This window comes from Sphaerodactylus townsendi, linkage group LG01 (assembly GCF_021028975.2).
Source record: "Sphaerodactylus townsendi isolate TG3544 linkage group LG01, MPM_Stown_v2.3, whole genome shotgun sequence".
In the NCBI taxonomy this organism is placed as follows: Eukaryota; Metazoa; Chordata; class Lepidosauria; order Squamata; family Sphaerodactylidae; genus Sphaerodactylus; species Sphaerodactylus townsendi.
In genome coordinates this window covers 38,467,389-38,492,001 of record NC_059425.1, presented here as the reverse complement: position 1 = coordinate 38,492,001, position 24,613 = coordinate 38,467,389, and the positions used below count along the sequence as shown (strand labels likewise).

General features: G+C 42.4%; 1 protein-coding gene across 2 annotated transcripts in view; it reads right to left on the bottom strand.

Annotated features, from left to right (window-relative positions):
• Nucleotides 1–2,592: 2,592 nt before the first annotated feature.
• PPP4R3B (protein phosphatase 4 regulatory subunit 3B) overlaps nucleotides 2,593–24,613 on the bottom strand; it is a 44,158-nt gene continuing 22,137 nt past the window's right edge. Inside the window, exons 7-16 of one of the 2 annotated variants that reach the window (XM_048518240.1) lie at nucleotides 24,402–24,518; nucleotides 22,239–22,388; nucleotides 21,344–21,446; nucleotides 14,831–14,872; nucleotides 12,683–12,841; nucleotides 11,437–11,606; nucleotides 8,589–8,728; nucleotides 8,292–8,476; nucleotides 7,415–7,617; nucleotides 2,593–5,085 (exon numbers count right to left, since the gene is read on the bottom strand). In XM_048518240.1, the coding sequence (XP_048374197.1) occupies nucleotides 4,990–5,085; nucleotides 7,415–7,617; nucleotides 8,292–8,476; nucleotides 8,589–8,728; nucleotides 11,437–11,606; nucleotides 12,683–12,841; nucleotides 14,831–14,872; nucleotides 21,344–21,446; nucleotides 22,239–22,388; nucleotides 24,402–24,518 (1,365 nt within the window). In that variant the 3' untranslated portion in view covers nucleotides 2,593–4,989. The remainder of the gene's footprint in view (nucleotides 5,086–7,414; nucleotides 7,618–8,291; nucleotides 8,477–8,588; nucleotides 8,729–11,436; nucleotides 11,607–12,682; nucleotides 12,842–14,830; nucleotides 14,873–21,343; nucleotides 21,447–22,238; nucleotides 22,389–24,401; nucleotides 24,519–24,613) is intronic. The other variant, XM_048518249.1, reaches the window with a different exon arrangement.

Sequence of the window (24,613 nt, the reverse complement as noted above, 5' to 3'; positions counted from 1 at the left end):
TTTCAATTTTGGAAGCTCTTCTGTAAACCCGGTAGAGAAAATGTGCTGACATGTTAGGCAAGCTGCGTAGCCAATTATGTCTGAGGAATTTCATGCATTTCAGTTGCACCAAGTATATGGTATGAACCTGTGCACTAATAAGCACCTCTTCTGTTTTCATTGTGTGTCTGGTACACACTGCCATGGTCTGTAACCGGCCCTGTGTACCCACGCCATTTACACTTCACAGAAAAGTTTGAAAAGTAGCAGAGAAGTTTAGCATCCTTTCACTTTATGCAGTAGAAGTAGGCATATGCTGATATGTACAAGCTTGTACTGTGGATGATAATTATTTTCATTTATAGTCTGCCTTTCTTACTGAGACTCAAGGCAAATTTCAAGTATGAAAAAACAAGCTTTTAGTCACTCAGTAAGTAGATTACACGACACATACACATTTGTATCTAACAGCAAAGATTCCTGGTAAGACAAAATGATATTGGGCTGGGGTTGTAGAATGGGAAAAACAAAAAAAACATCACATGGGTACGTATTTGTTTAAGGCACCAAGACAATCAGTATAGGAAAGAGTTTATGCCTAATAAGTCACCTGAGCTGATCTATTAACTGCAGCTTTGCGCCCTCTAAAGGAATGCCCTCATGAACAGTTGTTTTGTAAATGTTGTGAAGCAATACAAGTGTGGGAACCTCCTAATAGCCTCAGGCAGACTATTCCCCAGTGTAGGAGCTTCTATATAGGATGAACATGAACAGGCCTTGGTCTGTGTTCTATGCTTGCAGGGTGGGACCTGCAGGTTTTGCTCAGGTGATAGAGCCTTCACATCAGACAGAGGAGAGGTAATTCTGCTGCTATGCGGGCCTGATGCTTTTTGGGATTTATAGGTGATACTTGGTAGCTGATAATTAGTGGACTGCCTGTAAAAAGGAAGCAATATGCAGATCCCGCTCAGTGCCTAACAGTAGCTGGGCTGTGGTGTTCTGTACCAATGGAAATGTCCATGTTGACTTCAGGTTCGGACTCCTGTAAACTGCATTGAAGTAGTCTAGGCTCATGGTAACCATAATATCGATCCTTGTAATCAGATCTGCAGAGTCGGGGGGGGGGGGGCATTTTCTGAGCTAAGTGGAGTTGGTAGACTGCATGTTCAGTAGCTGTCTGCTTGCTTCTCCAGCAATAAAGCTGGATCAAATACTCCAAAGCTTGTAACAGTCAGCAACAAATAACTACTTCACACTATAAGTCATTAAAATGTACAACTCGCTGCCAGAGTGCGTAATGCTGGCCACTGGTATAACCACTTTCAAAGGGGATTAGTCAGATTCCTGGAGGATCAGTCTACCAGTGGTTACAAGCCAGTGATTAGGAGAACCTCCATGTTCAGAGGCAGTAAACATCTGGATACCAGTAATATTAGGCAAGATCAGAGGAAGATCTTGGTCTCTCTGCCCTATTGCTGGACCTCCAGAGGAAATGAGTGTCCAATGTATGAGACAGGATGGTCTGATCCTTTTTTGAGAAATTTCAATGGCCTCATTCTGCAGTGTTTGCTCCACACTCTGGAGTCATTTAGAATTAGGCAGTTTTGGGGAGTGATTTCATGGATCCTGAAAAAGTTATTTGATGGTAACAATGATTACTGTCACAAAAGAAGCCCTGGAATTAGAACTGCTTCATACATCTGTATATTTAAAGCTGGAAGCTTCTGTAATGTGTAGTTTGAGTGTACCATTGTTAGTCTGCAGTGGAACAGCCAGATTTGAGTTCAGTAGCATCTTACAGACTAGCAAAATTATTGGGATAAGAACTTTTTAAAGAATAGACGTCTCTGATGACAACAGCTTTGACTCTTGAAAGCTCATACACTGAAAATCTTATTGGTGTCTAAGGTGCTACTGGACTCAAACCTAGCTTTTAGAAGTGTGGATCACTAGCAACATTTATATTTTCATGTAGTTTCAATAAGTCTGCAAGTATTAAGCAGTAAGTTATGCATGGGGTAGACAATGTCAACAGAGAGACATTTTTCTCTTTCTCACAATACTAGAACCAGGGGGCATACATAGAAAATGCTGGGGGGAAGAATTAGGACTAATAAAAGGAGACATTTCTTCATACAACGCGTGATTGGTGTTTGGAATATGCTGCCACAGGAGGTGGTTGATGGTCACTAACCTGGATAGCTTTAAAAGGGGCTTGGACAGATTTATGGAGAAGTCGATTTATGGCTACCAATCTTGATCCTCTTTGATCTGAGATTGCAAATGCCTTAACAGTCCAGGTGCTCAGGAGCAACAGCCACAGAAGGCCATTGCTTTCAGCTCCTGCATGTGAGCTCCCAAAGGTATCTGGTAGGCCACTGCGAGTAGCAGAGTGCTGGACTAGATGGACTCTGGTCTGATCCAGCAGGCTCTTATGTTCTTACGTTTACCATGATCAAAACAGCTTTTATGTTTTGAAGCTCAGGCGGTAACAGCAAAGATGCGAATGTGGCTTATAATTCAAAACTGCAAAAACATCACTCCTGTCCCACTGTTTATGAGAAACCAAAAGGCTTTCTTTAAATTTTCAACACAATAAGGAAATAGTCAATCCACATTTCATGTAACTTTTTATTAAAATAGTATTTAACTGAGACATGTTGGCAGGTGTATTCTTCTTAAAAAACCAGTTGAGGGGCCCCAGGCATTTGAAATGTGGGCTGCCCTGGGCAAAACAACCAGAATATAAACTGGACAGTGAGGAGGGGTAAAGAGAATGTGCATCTGAGGCGGACAGTATTACTTGAAAGGGAAGAGTTTTGTCATTCATATCATTCAAGACTTCCTAAGTGTTCAGACACTGGTTGACATATCACCTATTGTTTATGTCACTTAATTTTTTTTAAACTCAGATTTTTGTGATAGAAGTGACTCATGAGCTAATCTGCTTTTGGTTTTAAAGCTCTTAACAGTCTTTGCAACAAAATGGAAGAATAAGAATCCAAATGTTTGGAGATTCTGTTTCAGTGACTCATTAAAAAGGTTTAGGAACAGACAAGGATAATTTCACTCTTAGGGGAAATGGTACATGTTGTGCCCCCTGGGCTTCCTCAATGGTAACTTCAGAGGAAATATCGCCTGTGATAAGTGGAGAGAGATCAAAGTCTATGCAATAACACTGTTGAACCAGCTACATTGTTTTCCTGGTTACTTCCCCATCAAGTAAATCTCAGTTGAACGAATGAGGAAGCCCCATTTGTGGTTGCCTGGAGCCCCCAGAGGGGAAAAAAGATATGTCCTTCAGGCCATATTAACTGTCAGTCATCACAATTCACTGAATCAACTCTAGGAGCATCCTTTGCTTGGTTAGATTTGGTTCAGTGGCATAGAATGATTAAATTGTACAAATAACTATCTCATTAGAATCCTCTAAAATGGCCACATCTCAAAATCTGAATTAACTTACCATTTACAACAAACCAAACAAAACCAATAATTATGGAATTACAGGGTCACATTTTAATTCCTGAATTTTACAGTTCAGCATTAATATCACCACATGTATACAAATGGTGTAAAACAAGTACAGTGTTTTTTTCCAATACAAAATAAACTTCTGTTTTATGGAAAAACTATACTTCATATCTACACAGACAGCCCATCTTTTGCAAACAATAGCTAAAATTAAAATTAACTACAAAAATCTCCAAAACAGGGAAACTGTCAGTAACTGTTCCAGGAGAAATGGACCCATCGACACATTACAAGAGTGACTGATAATGGTGGATTATCCGCTGGTTTCATAGTTTGTATCACTCTTGAAACAATTTGTAGTTTGGGGAATTTACTCTCTCTTCTGCATGATCTCAGATCATATATGGCCAAACTAACATTAAAATATTTACAGTCCACTTGTTCTGAAAATAAAAATGCTTGCCCCCATCAATTTTACCTAATGTACTTTTGAAATTTGCCTAAATACATGGAATGTGTTGAGCAGCTGCCTCTGTACCATACCTCAGTGCTGCACATTGACTTTGCCTCCAAAATCGCTGTTGGTCAAGTGCCACTAAATTCAGCAGTGTTCGGAACCTCCTGACACCATGTCACAGCATTCTGTCTCACTCTGAGCACATGAGAAATGCAGATGGCCCAAGGAGCCGGGCCAAGCTAGCAGGGGGTGATTCAATTCAGCTGGGTTTCCATCAGACACTATCACTAGTTGCAATCTGGTGCCATGTCAAGTACAAGCATTTATTGATCATTTCAAGAGTTTCCTTTCTTCTTTTCTGAAAACAGATAATCCTTGGTATTGTTTTTTTCCAGAAAGCTTCTTAACTTCTAACCAGCCACCACTCTGAACCCAGTTTCTTTTCTCCTCCCAAAATATGGAGTTTTAGAGTGTGTGTGTGTGTGTGGGGGGGGGGGGGAGGATCACTGTGCCACTCAACATGCACTACATAAGCAGGGAGTTACCCTTCCTAATTTGGCTGACTGTGCAAATAGTGGTCCCCAATGTCTGAATTCATTTTCATGGAAAGAGAATAATTTTAAAGAGGCAATTGCTAAAAAAACCACAATGGACAGCACCATTACGAAGTTATGTTACTAGATCTGCAACTGAAGCCGTACAATTTTCTTCTAGCTTGGGTACGAACTGGGGGACCCCTGCGATATCAACAAATTACTTTTCCCATCCCCATCCCCTCCTAGAACCCAAGGCGTTCTTTTTTCTTTTCTTTTTTTGCTGCAAGCTGTCATCCAGATGCTGATTTCTAACCCACCATTTCAGTTTAATTTCAACTGCCTAAATGGCAGACTCATTTTCTGGAAAGAGATTAGGATCTTTGGAAGTCTGGTATTCTCAGAACTAAACCCTTCTAGTAGAGTTTCTTTTGCTACTCCTTGTATTTTCTTGTATTTTCCAGGGAGAAAGCTTTCCGAGTCAGACTATTCAGCTCAAACAGTCACAGCGTTTAAGAATCCACAATTAAGAGACTGTTTCAATATTTAAGAGCCAAGACGAGGTCTTTTTCTTGGAGATGTTTCCTCTTCTTCATCTTCCTCCTCATCATCTGGATAATCCACAAGACCAACTAAACTTCCCTGCCAAACGTAAGAAAAAGTTCACATTTGAAAAGAATTTCCATGCACAACTGCTGTGAAGATACCTTGCTAATCCTGAAAATAATGGGCAAAATTCAGAACCTCACAACACAGTGCTATGCTTAGTATATGCAGTTGTGCTGTGCAGGAGGAGTAGCAATGCATATTTAACGCATCAAGAACTGAAATTCTGCAACAGATTTCAAAGCGTTGAAGGTTCTATTTCTTTACCTGATAAACAAATATTGGGCAAATAACAGTATCCTTTTTCAGAGCCCCTGGTTTTCAGAGCTGCTGCTGCGGCCCGTCTTCTCATGGGTGGTTCAGTTAGAGACCATATTACCCCCGTGCTGTGCCGCTTGCATTGGCTCCCAGTGGAGTTCTGGATTGTCTTCAAGGTGTTGGTATTGACCTTTAAGGCCCTTTACGACCTGGGGCCCTCATACCTGCGGGACCGCCTTACCCCATATGTCCCGAGTCAACCTCTCCGTTTGGCAGAGGCGAATTTACTGGTGGTCCTTTGTCCCTCCATGATGCGGCTGGCCTCTACCCGGGCCAGGGCTTTTACGACCCTGGCCCCTGCCTGGTGGAACGCTCTTCCTCCATCTGTTAGGGCCCTGCGGGACCTCGGGGAGTTCCGCAGGGCCTGTAAAACTGAGCTGTTCCACCTGGCCTTTGGTGAGGCTGGCCACTGAGTCCACCCTTCTTTGTTGCTCCTTACAGCTTTGTCATCTGCTGATTGAATATCGGCCTGTCCCCTCCTGGGGGGTTAATGCCGGACATCATCTACTTATTTTAATTGTGGAAGATCACTGCTGCTAGTGTTTTAATGTTTAATTTATTTATTGTTTTAATTGAAACTATTTGCTGTATTCAAATGTTGATTGTTTTGTAAACCGCCCTGAGCCCTTCGGGGGTAGGGCGGTCTATTAAATTTAATTAATAATAATAATAATGATGATGATGATGATGATGATGATGATGATGATAATAATAATAATAATAATAATAATGAAAATGTTACTTTATCCATGCCAATGATATGTTCTTATTTTACAGAAATAGATGACTAGTGGAATCTAGGACTATTGGTAACTACTGCCCATAACATCTATGGGGAACTTCCATCACCCAAGGCAGCATATTTCTGATCATCAGATGTTTGGGACAAGCGATGGGGGAAGGCAGCTCTTAAGGGTAGGGAAAACAAGGTCAAGAGATCTCTATCTGAGCCCTTCGGGGGAGGGCGGTTTATAAATAATAATAATAATAATAATAATAATAATAATAATAATAATAATAATAATAATAATAATAATAATAATAATAATAATATCAAATGCGTGCACACATCCCACCTGCCATAATTTCTGCAGACTTACAAGTGAAATGGATCACGCCTAAACAGATTCAGAAAGTGTTATGAAACCATGAAGTCAGTAAAACTTTCACTCATAGGTCAAGACCTGCTGTGCTCAAAGTGCATCTGAATAAAAAACCACATTCATTAACCACAACGATTCGCCCTGAAAACATGACTGACTGGCTACTTTACCAGTATACAGGCACCTGTAAAACATGGTAGTCAAGACAGGCCAATTAGAAGAGCTGCTAAATCACAGATTATGAAACATTCTCAGCATTTCTATGACCTTTATGAAACAATCTAAACCACAACACTGAGTCCAGTGTATTTTCTTTACACTGGGCCCAGAACGTTTAGGGGTTTAAAGATTAATACCAACACCTTAAATCTGATTCAGTACTCCACCTGGAGCCAGTGCAGCTGATGAGCACTAGCTGGATATGGGCTCTCCATAGTGTTCCTGCAAGGACCTAAGCAGTTGCATTTTTAACTGACTGGGAGTTTCCAGATCAGCCTCAAGGATAGCTCTGTATAGAGTGAATGACAGAAGTCTAGTCTGGAGATGAATGTTGCAGGGATCACCATGGCAAGTAGGGTACCTAGCCTGGCACAGATGGAAAACGCCAGTCTGGCTGAGCGTTTTACCCTGCAAGACCTTATTAGAAATTCAAACAACTGACAAAATACAGCACTGAAATCAAAAGACACACCACCTTGGGCCACACAAGCCATCTCAGGACAATGGCCACCCCATAAGGTAAGTTTTGCTTTATGTTTTATATTGTCGAAAGGTTGAACTTTGGCCAACTTCAAATATGAACTCCACGAAATAATTACTGAGAGAATCCCACCCCACATCATCCCCCCCCCCCCCATCACCTCATCTGAAGATCTGGAAGTTTCCTCACCATGTCATCAACATGGTTCTTATCTGCAAATCCACCCATGTTTCAGTCAGCTCACCTTTGTGGCCGTGACCGCTGCAGTCAAGTTGGCATTCTTTGAAGAGGAGCCATTTGAGCTTGCTGGCGATGTCTGAGCTGCTACAGATTTACTGTTTGTAGTATTGGCTCCATTAGTTGCACTGGCAGAATGGGCAAAGGTAAATTTGAAACCGCCTGCAGATGTCCTTTTGGGGAGATTCTCTTTGTCTTCACTCTCTTTTGCTAATGGAAAAACAATTTTGATGTTCAGTATAGTCATTGAGAATCTACAATCCCCTGGACACATGCAACATAGCAAACAGCTAGCAGTTTGCCCTGGGTTTTTTTTTTTTTTTTTTGGGGGGGGGGGGGGATACACTGTCACTTTGCCATAACATCAGAAGTCTGTTGCATTTCAGACATGAGAACTCCACAAAACATACTCTTTCCATGTTGGGCATACCTCACTTCAGATGGAACCACTGCAGTGTGCCCCCCTCCCCGGCATGTTCCCCCAGGAGAAGTGCCATCTGTATGAGCTGGCAGCTCCACATGAAGGGAACTGGACTACTGCAATTTGTGCAGATTGAACTGTCTTGCAAAACTGCGAAGAGGATTACACAAATCTTGCTATACAACTCTGTTCAGTGTTTCATTTGGGAAACTATTTTGGTCAAGGAATAGACAAGATCCAACCTGGCACCAAGCAGGGAATGGGGATGAAGACCATAGAAAAGGACCGAGAAATAACCCTCACTCCCACCATGTTTTCCCGTTTCCTGCTGCAACCCAGATGAAAAGAAACTAGTTTATTGAGATTTTAACACATTTTTAAATTCTCCAGTGACCACAGCCATGTTGAATCTCAAATTCTGTGAATATGTGGAAGAGTTTATGCAGGACTCTTAGTAAAATACCTTTCTTTGTTTCCATAAACTTCTCATAGCTATCAGGGAAATCATCCTCAGACTTTGATTTCTCTACTGGGGGTATGACAGTTTCACTCTCCTCCTCTTCGTCTTCATTGAACCACATTTCTTCGTCCTCCTCCAAGGCTCTTGCATCTCTGCGGAACCTGTTGCTCCGCAGTATAGATGGGACACTGCAAGACATACCATTTTAGGATGAGGCTCGATCAAAACAATACTTCAAGAAAAGTGTCAGAGACTCGGCCCTTTCAGATTCACACCCCTCTTTTCAAGATACGTACACACCTGTTCAATTTCTGACTCTGCCGATCTTTCTCTTGCTCATATTTTGTCTTCAGTCCTTTGAACGTCTGAACATATTCAATGGATTCAAGTGCCTTATAAAAGTTTTCAACTATATGTGCAGTAAGGGACTTGATATCTTCCTGCATCAATACAAAAGAAAGTTTATTGCAACCAAGGTGAGAGGCATCATTATGAGCTCCTTGCTACGGTTCAGTTAACTGCCACCCTTTCAATTTGCAGTAAAAGGGATAAATTAGGCTCAGAGACTCTTCCCTCTGCAATATGTTCTGTGTCTGCCCAGGCAAGGGATTCCAAGCAATTCAGGCGCACAAGTTTTGAGTTACCCAAAGGCATACTTAGGTATGCAGGGATCTTTACAGAACAGGGATAATAACACTGGTGTTGTTTACACAAGAACATCCTTGACAGAGTCATATGCCTTGCCTTCCATTCCACGCTTTTAATGTGGAAACAAACTGAATGCATTAATAAGCTGCAAGGCTGCTGTCTAAGGACAGTTGGGCTATTGGTTGGTGAATGCCAGAATCTTCATGTGACTCTCCATAGGTGTTCTTCAGGGTTTATGGAGCTTGCAGAATTTGTTGTGTGCACTATGAACAATTTTTTATCTCACCCTTATCTCAAGCCTCAGGGGACCATACAAAGTTTTCCCCTCACAATCTCAGACAGATGAAGCTGGAAGTGCATGACAGGCCATGGTCGCCCACTGGGATTCATGGCTGAGTGGGGATTAAGGCACAACATTTCCGTGGTCCTTGTTCTAACTACTGCACCACACTGGTTCTCCAATGGAGACATTCATCTGGGGTAGGGAAAAAGGATTTCCTTGTGGCTTTGTATTAGGCTGAAACCTTTTCCATTTCATATTATTGGTATTGATATTAATACAACTGGAAGCATATTAATTTATTAACTCTCATTTCTCAACTGTAACTAAATGCCTCCTGCATTAAGCAGAGGGTTGTACTAGATGTCCTGTATGGCCCCTTCCAACTCTGATTCTGAGATTCTCTCCTTATTGAGCTGCTTTTCAAGGGGCTAACGGCATGGATATGCTCCTACAATATGCAAGAAATGTGTGCACAAACAGTTGTTAAGAGCACAACATAGTGAACAGCAGAAGTATTTTTAGTGCAGAACTAGCTTATTGTCATGACCTTCTAATGCCTTAGCCTGGGGCCTACCATATTTCTTTCTACTGAACGCTTACAGCTCAAGCAGCCCTAGGAATGTTTCATCTCCCTTTGAACCAGTCTGCACTTATCTAATTATGCACTGCAGTGGAGGGGTGGTTGGTTGAGTGTCTTCATCCCAGTTCTCATCGTTTGAGGAATGTATGTTCGTGAGAGTATGTGAGTGCGTGACAGTACTTTTCCACCACAGAGAAGGTAAGGGAGGGTTGTGGGGCTGACGTATGTGCGCTGCGGTATATAATGCTTTGTCTGTTCTGATGTCCTGAGTTCTGACAATTTAAGTCAACAGCTTGTCTACGCTTGCTGTCAATAAATAAGAGTTCTGCTTTCAAGTACTGATTCCTTTACTGAATAAGTCTGAGGTTGTGACACTGATATTGTTAGAAGCTGATAACATAACCTGAAAAAAACCAGTCTTCAACCAGTCTAGCACTGCTTATCAGAATGAATATTTCTGAAAGTCAGCTGTGATACTGAAAGTGTGGGCACTTGTGGAGGAGAGGGAGAGGATCTATTCACAGAGAATACCAAAAGTGAAGTGGACCCTGGCTACAGCCATATGGACTGCATGGCATCCACACTATTTGGCTGTTGGAGAGAAGGCTTTCTGGAGGCCTCCAGCAGTAACAGCACTGGGATGGAAATGAGCTTATACCATTCTCATTTGAGAGGCTTGTAATCAGTAACCATTTAAAACTTTTATCAATAAACCTTTATCAATGAAAGCTCAAAGTTAAGCAACGATAAGAACAATGTTTTACACACAATGGGCTTACAGCAATCTTGTATCTAGAAGCTTGAAGTCAATAACAACTGGCAACTTTGGGGAAGGGGCGGGATATAAATCCAGCAAATAAAAAAAAACACTTGTTATCAATAGAAGCTCAAAGATAAACAACATAAGCTTACGAGCTATCTGGTGCAGCCTTATTTCATGTAGAAAGCACTTCCTCAGAACTTCTTTAGTGCTCTTAGGTTTCAATAACATCTATAACCTGAATGTTGCCCAAGAGGCTCTCCCTGTGGTCCAATTTTTTAAATTTTATTATTTTAAATTAAATTCATTCCCCAACTGCAGTCGGGCTCAGGGCGGATAATCTGCCACAGGCCCTAGCTAACATCTTAGCCAGACAACAAGATTCTGGATTCAAGATTGAGTTCATTTTGTGTAAAACATTTCTCTCGACATAACTTTGAGCTTCTGTTGATTAAAAAGTTGTAAGTCATTACTGACCACGAGCCTCTCAGATGAGATTTGTACAAAATGTTGCTTCTGTGACCTCACCCCATTTGGGTGGTTTACAACTTTGATTATTGGTGTAAGTGTTTAATTAAATGTATATGTAAGTATTTTAGCCAGCATTGTTACAATTGGTTTCTTCTTATTGTAGTATAACTCTGAATAAAATCTCGTATAACTGTAATTCTCAATAAATTTGTCAGGTTCTCTGAGAGGCAGCAACATTTTGTAAATAATACAATGTTCAAACTGCTTCCTCAAAATTTTTCAATCTGGCTCTAGCTTTTTATGCACTTAAAAATCTTATGATCATTATTTAATTGATCATTATACTTAAACTGACACGTGCCTAAAAAGAGTTGTGAAGAGACAAAAATGGGGAAATCTAACTTACCACTCTGATGAATTCAAATAGTTCAATGACGGCTGAATTCAGCAGATTGTACCTAGTTCCATTATCTAAAAGAGCATTTATGACTGGCTCAAACAGATTTCCTTTTGTGATATAACGGTTATAAAATTCATCCTTCAGGCCAATTATCCTCCTCATGAAACGAAGTGCACCTACAATATTAAGAAGCATTTTTCATGTCCTTTGAAGTTCTCAAAGGCAAAGGCACATTTCACATCCTGAATACTTATAATCTACACACTTTCATTTCACAATGCACACAGATGGAGAGGTTCATTTCTATCAGTTTAATGCACAGTGGTAAAAGGCTGACATGTATATGTGAAACTTGTACCAGCAAAAGCGATGTGGAACACAAAATTCCAGGTACTTGCCCTGGAGGAGCAACACTGAAGTGATCAGGAACTGACAAGAAAGCATACCTGCTCGTGTGCCAAAATGCAAATTCAGTAGAGAGCTCCAACTACTTTTCCTTTTCCAACTTACTAATGAATTGCTGTGTTGGGCTTGGAGATAGGACTTACTGATCTCTTATGACATTTGAGTGGCCACTGGGCAAGTCAGGTGCTAGTCCACCTCCCTTCCTAGTTTTAGGTGCCAGGTCAAAATATGCCCGCTTGCTGAAGGTCTTTTACTCATAATTTTTTTTCAACAGAGTTCTGATGTGTTCTTTTAAAAGCGTGTGTGTCTGTTTTCTGATTTAACCCATCATTTGTTAGGCTATACTAATTTTTTCCTTAAAAAAAAAAGAACGTATTGTGAGCTGAACCTTTTACTAATTCAAGGCACAAATCAGAATGTGCTTTTTCTCTCATGGAGTACAGTTTCAGTCCAAGTTTAGATCAAGAATCATCAGTACTTGAATATGGTGAAAAGAGCTGTACATGGCACCATGTACACCCCTGCACAAAAACACAGACCAAGATGAATTCACGTTTTTTGAGAGCCGTGCTCATTTCTGCATGCTATTCAAAAATGCTATTCAGCATCTCTTTGGGCTTCAGGTTTGACCAGGCATAATGCACACGTTTTTGAAGGAAGGAAAAAATATTTTTTAAAATGATAAATAAAAGCAGAGAGGACAAATTCTGCACAGATACTGTATTTTGTATTTCTTCTGGGCAGTCACAAAAACTTGAGCATACAATTATTTGTTCACTATGGATAGGGGAATACCTCTAGATGGCCAGTACACACAGAAAAATACCACAAACTCTTGGCTACTCACACAGCGCCAAAAAGGTGTGTTTTGAGTTCATCAAGACCAAAACTCTTCTCAGCAAATCCTTGTTCATAATATAGTTCTTGATGTGATAGGTGTGGTGTTCCACACAAAAAGTGAGTAACTCCAAAATTAAGGCAAGCAGCTGTGCAGTTTGATAGTTGTCTGCAATACAAAACAGATCAAATCAGATACGACGAAACCTGGGGAGAAGTTTCCGCAGTCATCAGACTAGTTACACAGAAGATGAGGCTGCAGGTTTTCCCTTTTGTCAGGTGGATGAGATAGAGCTCTTTGCCTTGAAGAACTCTCACGTGTAAACTGAGATCTCAGGTCCGATGTCACAATTTGTGAAGAGAATGTACTTATACTGGCTGGAGCCTACTGCAACTGAGGCCCGTTCTACACAGGCCTCGCAAGCGGGGGTGCACCCCCCAGGGCCATTCGCACTGTACCCTGCGAACGGCCCACGTGCCCCAGCAGCCCATGGGGCCACATTCGCACGGGCCAGCTGGCGCAGATCCCCTCTCACCTTGTCTTCCGGCTACCGTCGCTCTAGAGACCAGGGGACATGTCCCTGTGGCCATGGCACCGCCTCCAGGGCCAGAGGCCAGGAGGCGTGTTCCCTGGCCTCTCCAGGGACGCACCAGCGACTGGGAGACAAGGTGAGAGGGGATCTGCACCAGCGCAGGGAAAACACCAGTGTTTCCCAAAAAACATCATTGTGGGGGGAATGCACCACTGCTGCTATTGCACTCCAGCAGCAGTGCGAAATCCTCCCCCACAGCGGCATTTTACCAGCCCCACGCCGGTCTTCAGGGCCCGTGAGGAACAGGCCTGAGTCTACACAAACTGGAGTTTCTCCAATGTTTTTAAAACAGTTCAGCTGACTCTTCAGTGCATCAAAATGTGGCAAATACACATGCAAGCTGTCACTTAATGTTTCAGAGTGCTCAAGACTATGCTGAAAGTTACCAACTCCTACAAAATCTCCATGTGCTAAACTTAACTGGTTCATAAGATCTTCAGTTCCCTGAGTTGGCTATGTAATATAATAATTTGGTTATTATAAAGTCTTCCAGTTTGATCCTGTAAACTAGCCCTTTGCTGTTAGAAGGAGGTGCCTTATGTCCTGAGTTGATCATCTCCCCAACCTTCCCCACCTCTGGCAGCACTCCACTGCTCCAACCAAGTTGTGGTCCTCTACATCATGTGAAACATGAATGACACTTAGCTTCTCCCCAAAGCCCCCACCACAAAGTAAGCAGTTGCGATTGCTCCTCCCACGGGTCTCATCACTTCTGCAAAGGAGGGGCACCAGAATAGCTCTAAGTGGCACAACATATGCTTTGCATGCAGAAAATCCCAGGTTCAATCCCCTTCAGCTAAAATGGTCAGATCATAAGTGATGTGAAAGGAGCGAGCACTTGAGACCCTGGGAAACCACTGCCTACCTGAGTATCAAGTATTGATTCTGATGGGCTACTGGGATGATTCAGTATAAAGCAGCTTTATGTCTTCATGTGTTTAAGACAATTCTGCATTAGATGCTCCAAGGTATAGGTTGCACTAATGCAGCAAAAATACTTCAACAAGGATGACTATCTTTCACAACAACAGCTTGAGGGCGTACTCTAGCACAAACTTTGTAAAGCTTTCATAGTCCTCCACCAGTCAACCCCTGGAAACACTGTTCTATAGGGAAGGCCCAGGAATCTCCAACCCAGTTCCCATAATTCTGTATGGCAAGGTGTGACAATTAAAATGATCAACGGTAAATATAATTTTGCAGTATAGATGGACCCCATGTATCACTGGGCTTGGTTTAGACAGTTCTTCACTAGCACTAATGCTCTTATGCCAGATATGTTAGTACGTATCTGAACAATAAAAGGCAGACTATTTTTTTAATGAAATAATATCCAAAATTTTATTTACTCAATCTAATATGAATGATGGGCTTTTCCTGCATTATTCAGTTGAACGCATTCTAAGTAACTGTGTAGCTCCATCAAATACTACCAGAGCAATTTTTCTGAGCGAGTATATGTGCTTGTGTGACTCAGCAAAACATAGACACAATCAATCTAATTTTCCAGAAAGGCTCTTCTTACATCAAAATGCAGCATTTCAATTTTTAAAAACTGCACTTACCTGGGCAAATCGTGTTATTCTTGTTGCTTCCAACAATTGTATCTTACAAAGAAAAAAAAAGATTTAATCACCATAAGTTGCCCACTAAATTATTGTAGCAAAATACTGGACAATGAACATATATTTTATTTCAAGGCTAACCAAATTATGACCCACTGCATTAGAACTCATTCACTATTTTGGGGGCCACAGAATCAGCTGCCCAATTCTGCTTGCAATCCCACTCCAACTATACACAGTCAGTACAAGCAGATGAAAACAAGTTATATGACAGATACACATGTTGACTCCATGGTCAAGGACATGCTTGTAAAATGATGCATTGCCCAAAAGCAGCTGGGTGAATCAGCTCCTTTCTATTCTCTTGCAGTTCCAATAATTCTCAAATCTCAGGAGTTGACATTTCAAGACATATTTCAGACCTCTATGTGCACTATTAACTGCAAACACAAAAATAAACTTTGTGACACCTTAAAAAGCCCAAAATACACTTAAAACGGATCCAAGAGATTGGTTGCAGAGCCAGACGTTAACAAGCCACTTTCTCTGCTGCTCTCAACATCTAATGCTAAATGAAATAAAGAGACTTGGCCAGGAAGAGCAGAGTGACCTGCTGGTGTTCATTTTGGAGGGCTTTTCTCAAAGCCACAGCTTTTAAAACAGTGTTATTTTAACAGGGGTTATCTCTTTTTTCTCCTTGTAAGGCTGCTGAATCTGGAAGGTGGGGCTTAACAGGGGTTAACAGAGTTCATCTCTTGTTCCTCTTTGTCCTAAGAGGTGGGGCTTTTGTCCTGAGAGGTGGGGCTTTAATTCAGTCTCTGGAACCAGCAGAGAGGAGTAGCAGCAGAAGAGACTTGGCCAGGAAGAGCAGAGTGACCTGCTGGTGTTCATTTTGGAGGGCTTTTCTCAAAGCCACAGCTTTTAAAACAGTGTATTTTAACAGGGGTTATCTCTTTTTCTCCTTGTAAGGCTCCTGTGAGCTAAGGCTGCTGAATCTGGAAGGTGGGGCTTAACAGGGGTTAACAGAGTTCATCTCTTGTTCCTCTTTGTCCTGGGCTCCTGAGAGGTGGGGCTTTAGTTCAGTCTCTGGAACCAGAGTGGTGGGGCTTTAGTTCAGTCTCTGGAACCAGCAGAGAGGAGTTGCAGCAGTGGAGGAGAAGACTTGGCCAGGAAGAGCAGAAGAGCGTGCGCAATTTTAATTTAATTTTTTTGTTTTTTAAATTAATAAGGACATATTTGACAGATAGTACGTGCAGATAGCTCCAGGGGGGCACTGACTAAAAGCTTAATATTTAAATATCTAAACAAATCAGATATGAAGGCAGAAAGCCAGCAGGGGGATGGGGGCTTTCCAGTGTTTTGCACTGAGTGTCACATGTATGACTATCTGCCACTAGGACAGAAGTCGTGGGTGTGCCCTCACTGCAATGAGCTCCTGGCACTCAAGGAACGTGTGCGTTCCCTTGAAGCCAAGGTGGCAGACCTGGAGAAGCTGAAAGAGGCAGAGAGGGTGTCAGACGAGGCTTTCAGGGACCTAACAGCTGGGTCCCACTCCCAAGGTGACATCTCTTCAGATGTCATGGAGAATGAAGGTCTTGGGGACGGAGGGTGCCAGTCTGAGGTGGGGGAAGATGCTCCCTTAGATGGGATCCCTTCCTTAACTGGTGATCAGCTATCCTCTCGCACTGAGGATACCCCTCGGGGAGGTGGGAGGCTCCTTGTAGTGGGTGATTCGATCATTAGAAATGTAGAGAGTTGGGTTTGTGAGAGGCGTGATGACCGCATGGTGACTTGCCTGCCTGGTGCGAAGGTTGCGGATGTCACGCTTCGTCTAGATAGGCTTTTAGACAGTGCTGGGGTGGAGTCAGCAGTTGTGGTCCACATTGGCACCAACGACATTGGGAAATGTAGCCGGGAGGTTCTGGAAGCTAAATTTAGGCTGCTAGGAAACAGGTTGAAGTCCAGGACCTCCAAGGTGGCATTCTCAGAAATGCTACCGTTCCACGGCAGCAAGAGGGCTTAGCTAGGCAAGCGGAGATACAGGGTCTCAATGCGTGGATGAGAAGGTGGTGTAAGGCAGAGGGTTTCAGATTTGTCAGGAACTGGGGAACCTTTTGGGACAAGGTAGGCCTGTACAAACGGGACGGGCTTCATCTTAACCAAAGAGGAACCAGGCTGCTGGCGCTCAACATTAAAAAGGTGGCAGAACAGCTTTTAAACTGATCACTGGGGGAAAGCCGACAGGAGCTGAGGTGACTTCGGTTCGGAATACAGTATCTATGGGGATGCAGACAGAGGTTTTTCTAAATCAACCACATACAAGCGAGGAACATAGCAATGTGCATGTGACAAGGGATAGTGTCTACAAAAGACTTGAGGGTTAAGCACATAAATCCCAGGTTAAGGACAGAGACAGGGTATACAGGTGTCTCTATGCTAATAGTAGAAGCATTCGACCTAAAATGGGGGAGCTAGAGTACAGAGTTTTGAAGGAGGACTTTGATATAGTGGGCATTACAGAGACATGGTGGAATGAGGAGAACCAGTGGGATGCTGTTCTACCAGGCTACAGGCTCTATAGGAAGGATAGGACAGGGCGCATTGGGGGTGGAGTTGCCCTTTACATCAAAGAGAGCATAGTATCACATAAAATAGACAATGCAAGGGGAGCTGGTTCCCCTACAGAATCACTGTGGATATCAATACCAGGTGTGAAGGACAGTTTAATATTAGGAATATATTATCGTCCCCCTGACCAAAGTGCACAAGAGGATTCGAGATGGAAAAAGAAATTAGAGAGGCCAACAAAAACAAACATGTAGTGGTAATGGGTGATTTTAACTATCCCCATATAAAGCTGGAAAATGCATGTTCAGGTCATAGTAAGGAGAGAACATTCCTGGATATGCTAAATGACTGTGGCTTAGAGCAGATGGTTGTAGAACCAACCAGGGAGATGGTGATCCTAGATCTAATTCTATGTGGGACCCAGGACCTGGTGCAGGAAGTCAGTGTTGTTGAGCCGATAGGGAACAGCGACCACAATGCTGTCAGATTCAGTATCTCAGCATGTGAACAAGTGGCAACTACTAATGTAGTTACATTCGCCTTCAGAAAGGGAAATTTCTCAAAGATGAGGGGGATAGTGCGCAGGAAGCTGAAAGGGAAAATAAAGAGAGTCAAAACTGTCCAGGATGCTTGGAGGTTATTTAAAAACACAGTAATAAAAGCTCAGCTGGAATGTGTTCCACAGGTTAGAAAAGGCAGCACCCAGTCCAAAAGAAAGCCACCATGGTTAACAAGAGAGGTTGAGGAAATTATCAGAAAAAAGAAAATGTCTTTTAGAAAATGGAAGTCCAGTTTGGCTGATGAAGAATATGAGAGGGAACACAAATGGTGGCAAAAGAGAAGCAAGTTAGCTGTAAGGGAGGCAAAAAAGGATTATGAGGAACACATGGCTATGAACATCAAGACCAGCAACAAACAGTTCTTCAAGTACATCAAAAGCAGGAAGCCAGCAAGGGAAGCGGTAGGCCCGTTAGATGACAAAGGAACAAAGGGTGTGCTAAAAGATGGAAGGGAGATTGCAGAGAAGCTGAATGAATTCTTTGCATCTGTCTTCACCCAAGAGGAGGTGAGGAACATTCCTGCACCTGAACCAAGCTTCTTAGGAGGCGAATCCGAGGAACTAGCGAAGATAGTGGTAGACAAGGAAGAAGTTCTGGCAGCCATTGATACACTAAATGTTACCAAATCCCCTGGCCCAGATTGCATTCACCCAAGAGTTCTTAAAGAGCTCAAGCATGAAATTGCTGATCTTCTCACTTTAATATGCAACTTATCCCTGAAATCAGGCTCCATCCCTGAAGACTGGAAGATGGCCAATGTCACACCAATCTTTAAGAAAGGATCTAGGGGGGACCCGGGAAATTACAGGCCAGTCAGTTTGACATCTGTTCCTGGTAAATTAGTAGAATCTATCATTAAAGATAAAATTATAAAACATGTAGAAAAGCAAGACCTGCTGAGAAAGAGTCAGCATGGCTTTTGCAGAGGCAAATCCTGTCTTACAAACTTACTAGAGTTCTTTGAGGGTGTAAACAGGCATGTGGACAGGGGTGAACTGGTGGACATTGTCTACTTGGATTTCCAAAAGGCTTTTGACAAAGTTCCTCACCAGAGACTGTTGAGAAAACTCAGCAATGAAGGAATAAGAGGGGAAGTCCTCCTATGGATTAAAAACTGGTTGAGAAACAGGAAACAAAGAGTGGGTGTAAATGGGAAGTTCTCACAATGGAGAGATGTCGGGAGTGGTGTCCCCCAAGGATCTGTTTTGGGACCAGTGCTCTTTAACCTATTCATAAATGACCTGGAAGTAGGGGTGGGTAGCGTGGTGGCCAAGTTTGCAGATGATACCAAATTATATGTAAAGTGATGCACATATATGTTTATATGTAAAGTGATGCACTTTATATGTAAAGTGATGCACATAGGGGCAAAAAATCCAAACTTCACATACACGCTACAGGGGTCAGTGCTATCAGTCACAGACCAGGAAAGGGATTTAGGCGTCTTAGTTGATAGTTCCATGGGAATGTCAACTCAATGCATGGCAGCTGTGAAAAAGGCAAACTCTATGCTGGGGATCATTAGAAAAGGAATTGATAATAAAACTGCAAAGATTGTCATGCCCTTATATAAAGCAGTGGTGCGACCGCACTTGGAGTACTGTGTCCCGTTCCGGTCGCCGCATCTCAAAAAGGATATTGAGGAGATAGAAAAAGTGCAGAGAAGGGCAACAAGGATGATTGAGGGACTGGAGCACATTCCCTATGAGGAGAGGCTGCAGCGTTTGGGACTCTTTAGTTTGGAGAGGAGGAGGCTGAGGGGGGATATGATTGAAGTCTACAAAATTATGCATGGGGTAGAAAATGTTGACAGAGAGACATTTTTCTCTCTTTCTCACAATACTAGAACCAGGGGACATTCATTGAAAATGCTGGGGGGGAAGAATTAGGACTAATAAAAGGAAACAATTCTTCACGCAACGTGTGATTGGTGTTTGGAATATGCTGCCACAGGAGGTGGTGATGGCCACTAACCTGGATAGCTTTAAAAGGGGCTTGGACAGATTTATGGAGGAGAAGTTGATTTATGGCTACCAATCTTGATCCTCCTTGATCTGAGATTGCAAATGCCTTAACAGACCAGGTGATCGGGAGCAACAGCCGCAGAAGGCCATTGCGTTCACATCCTACATGTGAGCTCCCAAAGGCACCTGGTGGGCCACTGCGAGTAGCAGAGAGCTGGACTAGATGGACTTTGGTCTGATCCAGCTGGCTTGTTCTTATGTTCTTAAATCCTCCCATGTATTATACTCTCCACCTCTTAATTTCTCATGGTTAATACAACATTGAAGGATACTATCCACTAGAAAACCTGTTGTTGTTTTTTTAAAGAACACTGTTCTATTGAGTGGCATCACAGGATTTCTAAGACCCAATTTCTATTCCTGAGTACATTCCACAAAGGTACAGGTCACAATAACATTAGCACCTCATTCAACCCGATTTTTATTAGTCATATGGGTCAAACTAGGAGCTGCATGATGCAGAGTGCTAAGCTGCAGTACTGCAGTCAAAGCTCGGCTCCCAACTACAGTTCAGTCTTAACAGAAGTCAGTTTCAGGCAGCCAGCTCAAAGTTCACTCAGCTTTCCATTCTTTCAAGGTCAGTACAGTGAGTACCCAACTTGCTGAGGGTAAAGTGTAGATGACTGGGGAAGGCAAACCACCCCATGAACATAGTTTGCCTAGTAAACATCGTGATATGATGTCATCCCATGGGTCAGTAATGACCCAGTGCTTGCACAGGATTAAACTGTTTGTCGACTGGTCTCCTGGTCATAATAAATGTTGATTTATAGTAAAAGTATGGAGCACTGATGTCATCTGGATAAGAAACTTTAGCTACAGGCTTGAATTCTATACTGTTTTACTATATGGCCCCCTGCATGACGCCATCTGAAGACCCCTGACCTGAACTGCTCAGGCTAACCTGATCTCAGAATCTGGAACCTACATAACGTCAGCCATGGTAAGTATTTGGATAGGAGACCCCCAAGAAATTCCAAGGTTCCAGTGCAGAGGTAGCGTCTCTGAGTGTCTGTTGCCCATAAGTTCCCACTGGGTTGTCATAAGTTGGTGGAAACTTGACAGCACAATCCACTGCCACTGATGCCACGTAAATTCTTATACCAGCTGTTTACAAGAAATCTGTTGCTAAGACGCACTCTGCATAACAACTTTATACTGTACATGTGTTTTGATCAAAGATCTTTGATCAAATATCTAAACATGAGAGCATCCCCAATCCTGGGTCTGCATATGACATTAACTGAGACAACACAATAAAAATATATTACTCTAGCAAATGAACCTCACCACCACCTATGCTAATGCACCGTAGGCAGAGAAGGACATGACAATAAACCTTACTTAGAGGTTACCTTTACCTTTATCACTCTTATCCTCAGATGTATTTGCCAGAAGTGGAGCTGTCAGAACATGCATACAATGGTTGTAGAAGAAATTGAGAAATTCACTTTTCTCAGTTTTCTGAAACAAGAGACACTAAATATTATAACAGTCATGTAGTCATGTAAGAGTCTCTACTAGCAGGGACATAAGACACATTACTTTCAATGCCTGTAAAATATCCACTTAGCGATGAAAGGAACCATTCCTGCTGAAACAGCTACTGAGTTAAACATACCTAAATTTTGCATATACATGTGCTGTATGTGTACGGCTGGGTTTATTTACATTACTTCCTGCCCTATCAGAAAAGGAAATTACAACATATTATTAATTTGTTGTTGTGGCCACTTGAAGTTCTTAGGCTGAAACATGGCAAACCCCAAATGCTATTCACGACACCACACTGGAATGCAAAGTTTTAACAGGCTGTATCAGATGAACAGTAAACTCTGTCTCATCAATGGAATGGGACTTTTCCCGCTGCCCCAGAACAGTGGGAAGGGGAGGGTAGAAACATGCCCACAACTAGAATGGTGCCCATCATAACACTAAATTGACCTCTTGGTGGTCTAAACATATGTAAATTACAGCTTGAAGGAAACGTCTGGATATATCATGAATTTGCTGAAGTGCCATGTAGTTGAAAAATCACACTTTAACAAAATACACCAACAGCATGCTGTGGGAAAACTTTCAAGTGAATCCACCATTCCCACTTCAAGGATGTGTGATGGATTTACAAATAAAATCATGCTTCAAAAAGTCTTTGCCTGAAATGCAACAGCACTGGGAATTTTGCAAAACAGTTAAAGAGTGCCAAAAGACGGAGATTTTATTTAACGTGTTTTTTAGACAGTAAAATTTCTTTACCCCTTTCCATTTTCTTACATTAGCTGTGGCCAACATGTTCTCAGGATCAATTAGTGTACGCAAGAGCCCCATTAACTGAACAGCGCCACCAAGCTCGGGATCAGTGTCACAGATCATTTGCTCAATGACTACATTTATGAGGAGGATGTCCTGAAACAAAACCAAGACAAATTAGACCGGTGATCCTTTAACTGTCAATTCTCTGCCGTCCACCAACTATGCAATCTTCGAATACTCCTCCTCTGGAAGCTACAGGTTAAACGTTAGCACCAAAAATAGAAGCGGCTACTTTATGTACACATGCACGCAACACACAGATTTCAGAAAACACATCTGATGAAACCCCTGCACTTGACAACCAGTCAAAACCTTAGAGTTACTACTTGTTGAGCAACACTTTTTAAGGGTCTGGAGGAGAAATCTAGGATTTTATACCCAGGGTACAGTGAGCAGTATAAAAAAGCTCCTCCACCAGCTGTCAGAAGATGAAGAGATGATTCCAGATGGTGGTCATGACTGCCTCACAGTGCCCTCTCTCCTCTCCTGTGGAGCCCATAATGCCTCTTGGTTCCATGTGGCGCTGGAGGCAATTAAAGGACTGGGCAGAGGGAGAGGAAGTGAAGGAAAATGTGAATGTGACTAAATGCAGGTGAGAGCCCATTATTGTGACTATCTTGGGGTAGAGATGACAGCAAAGCAAACTCATTTGTCCCACACCACTGTGCCAGTGCAATACCATCTGGTACAGCTTTTCTATACTGTGAGGGAGCTTCTATCTCACACACCTGAGGATGGTGATCAGGAAAATGTATAGGCTCATTTTAACTCTTTTGCAATGCAGTTTGCATATAAAACAGCTCACAACTTAGATGCCATGATAATATCAGCTCTATATCAACAGGCTGTTGGAGTGCAGTTTGGTCGTACCAGTACGGACAACCTTCAGCTGGTGAGGCCTGTTGAAGTGAACAAGCTGCTTAGAAGCATGCAGCCCACCACATCTAGGCATCCCTGGACCAAAATGGCCTACATAATTACTGCTCAGTAGCCAACATGCCACTCTTGGGCTTCATGAGCTGGTGGCCACTCAGCTTTAAGGTGGCCTTGAAAGGCCAGACCATCTAGATCCATTACAATCTGGATAGAGGCCTGGGTTCAGGAAGAGAACAGCCTTGTTTGCCCTGACTGATCACCTTATTGGGAGAGTGAATCTCTGCTGATTGCCTAGAACCCCTTAGTTGCTTTGGATACCATCAAATATGGTACCCTTCAGGAGAAACTCAATGCTTTGGGAGTGAAAGGGACATGCTTCTGGTCTTATGTAGCTGGTCAACTTCACAATGTGGTACTCAGTCCTGTGCCATTTATGTGATAGGATCCTGCAGGACATGTTACTTGACATTTACATGGAACTGCTTGAGTATGAGATCACGTCTACGGTGGTCTCCCATCCAAGTACTAACCAGGATCAACCCTGCTTAGCTTCCGAGATCTGATGATATTGAGTTACCTTGGGCAATCCAGGTCAGGAACAACAGATATAAAACAATAAAAACCAATTAAAAATACTCCAATTTTGCCATGAGCAGGTTATTTTCCTTTTGCCAGACTGCCCCCCTCAATGCTCTGGAATAGCTGTTTTGCAGCCTCACCAGAAAGCAGAGGTAGAATGACTTCTTGATTCTCTTCTCACACTCTGCTCTGGGTCCCCACTTGCACTAGTGAAGTGGTTGGAGACTTATAGACAGAGCTTTCCCAGTGGTAGCACCTCACTTTCTGAACACCTTACTTTCTTGAAGGTCACCTAGTGCCTACTTCACTGACATTTAGGCACCAGGCCAAATTCAGTGACAATTTTTATTACTGTTGCCACCTTTTAAAGACATGCCACAGAAAACCAGCATAGAAGTTCTAAAAGGAAACAAACCAAAATTCCATCTTCATATAGGTATGAAATCTGGACATTAACAACAGTATGATCACTGCTGTAAAATCATTGTCATGACACTCCAAATTACTGATCAGAATACATGCGCAGACATGTTACCTCCACCTCATTAGACATACACTCTTATAGGGAGAAATACTGGCTACTAAAGAAAATGAGTATTTTGCCTTTTTCAGATAAAAATATATCACATAAGCATATTGTTTTTTTCTTACGTCGTCGCTCTGCTGGGCTTCTTGCATCACAAATTCTCGGACCATGGATGGACTGAATTCTACCAGATATGAAAATATATCTGTAGCAGCAGCTCTAACCTGCAAATCATCCATGCCCTGAAATGAAAATAAAATCAATTTGGAGCAAATGTGACATTTTGGATGCAGCCACTATCATGCAATATTCAAATATGCCAAAGTCAATGAGGCAG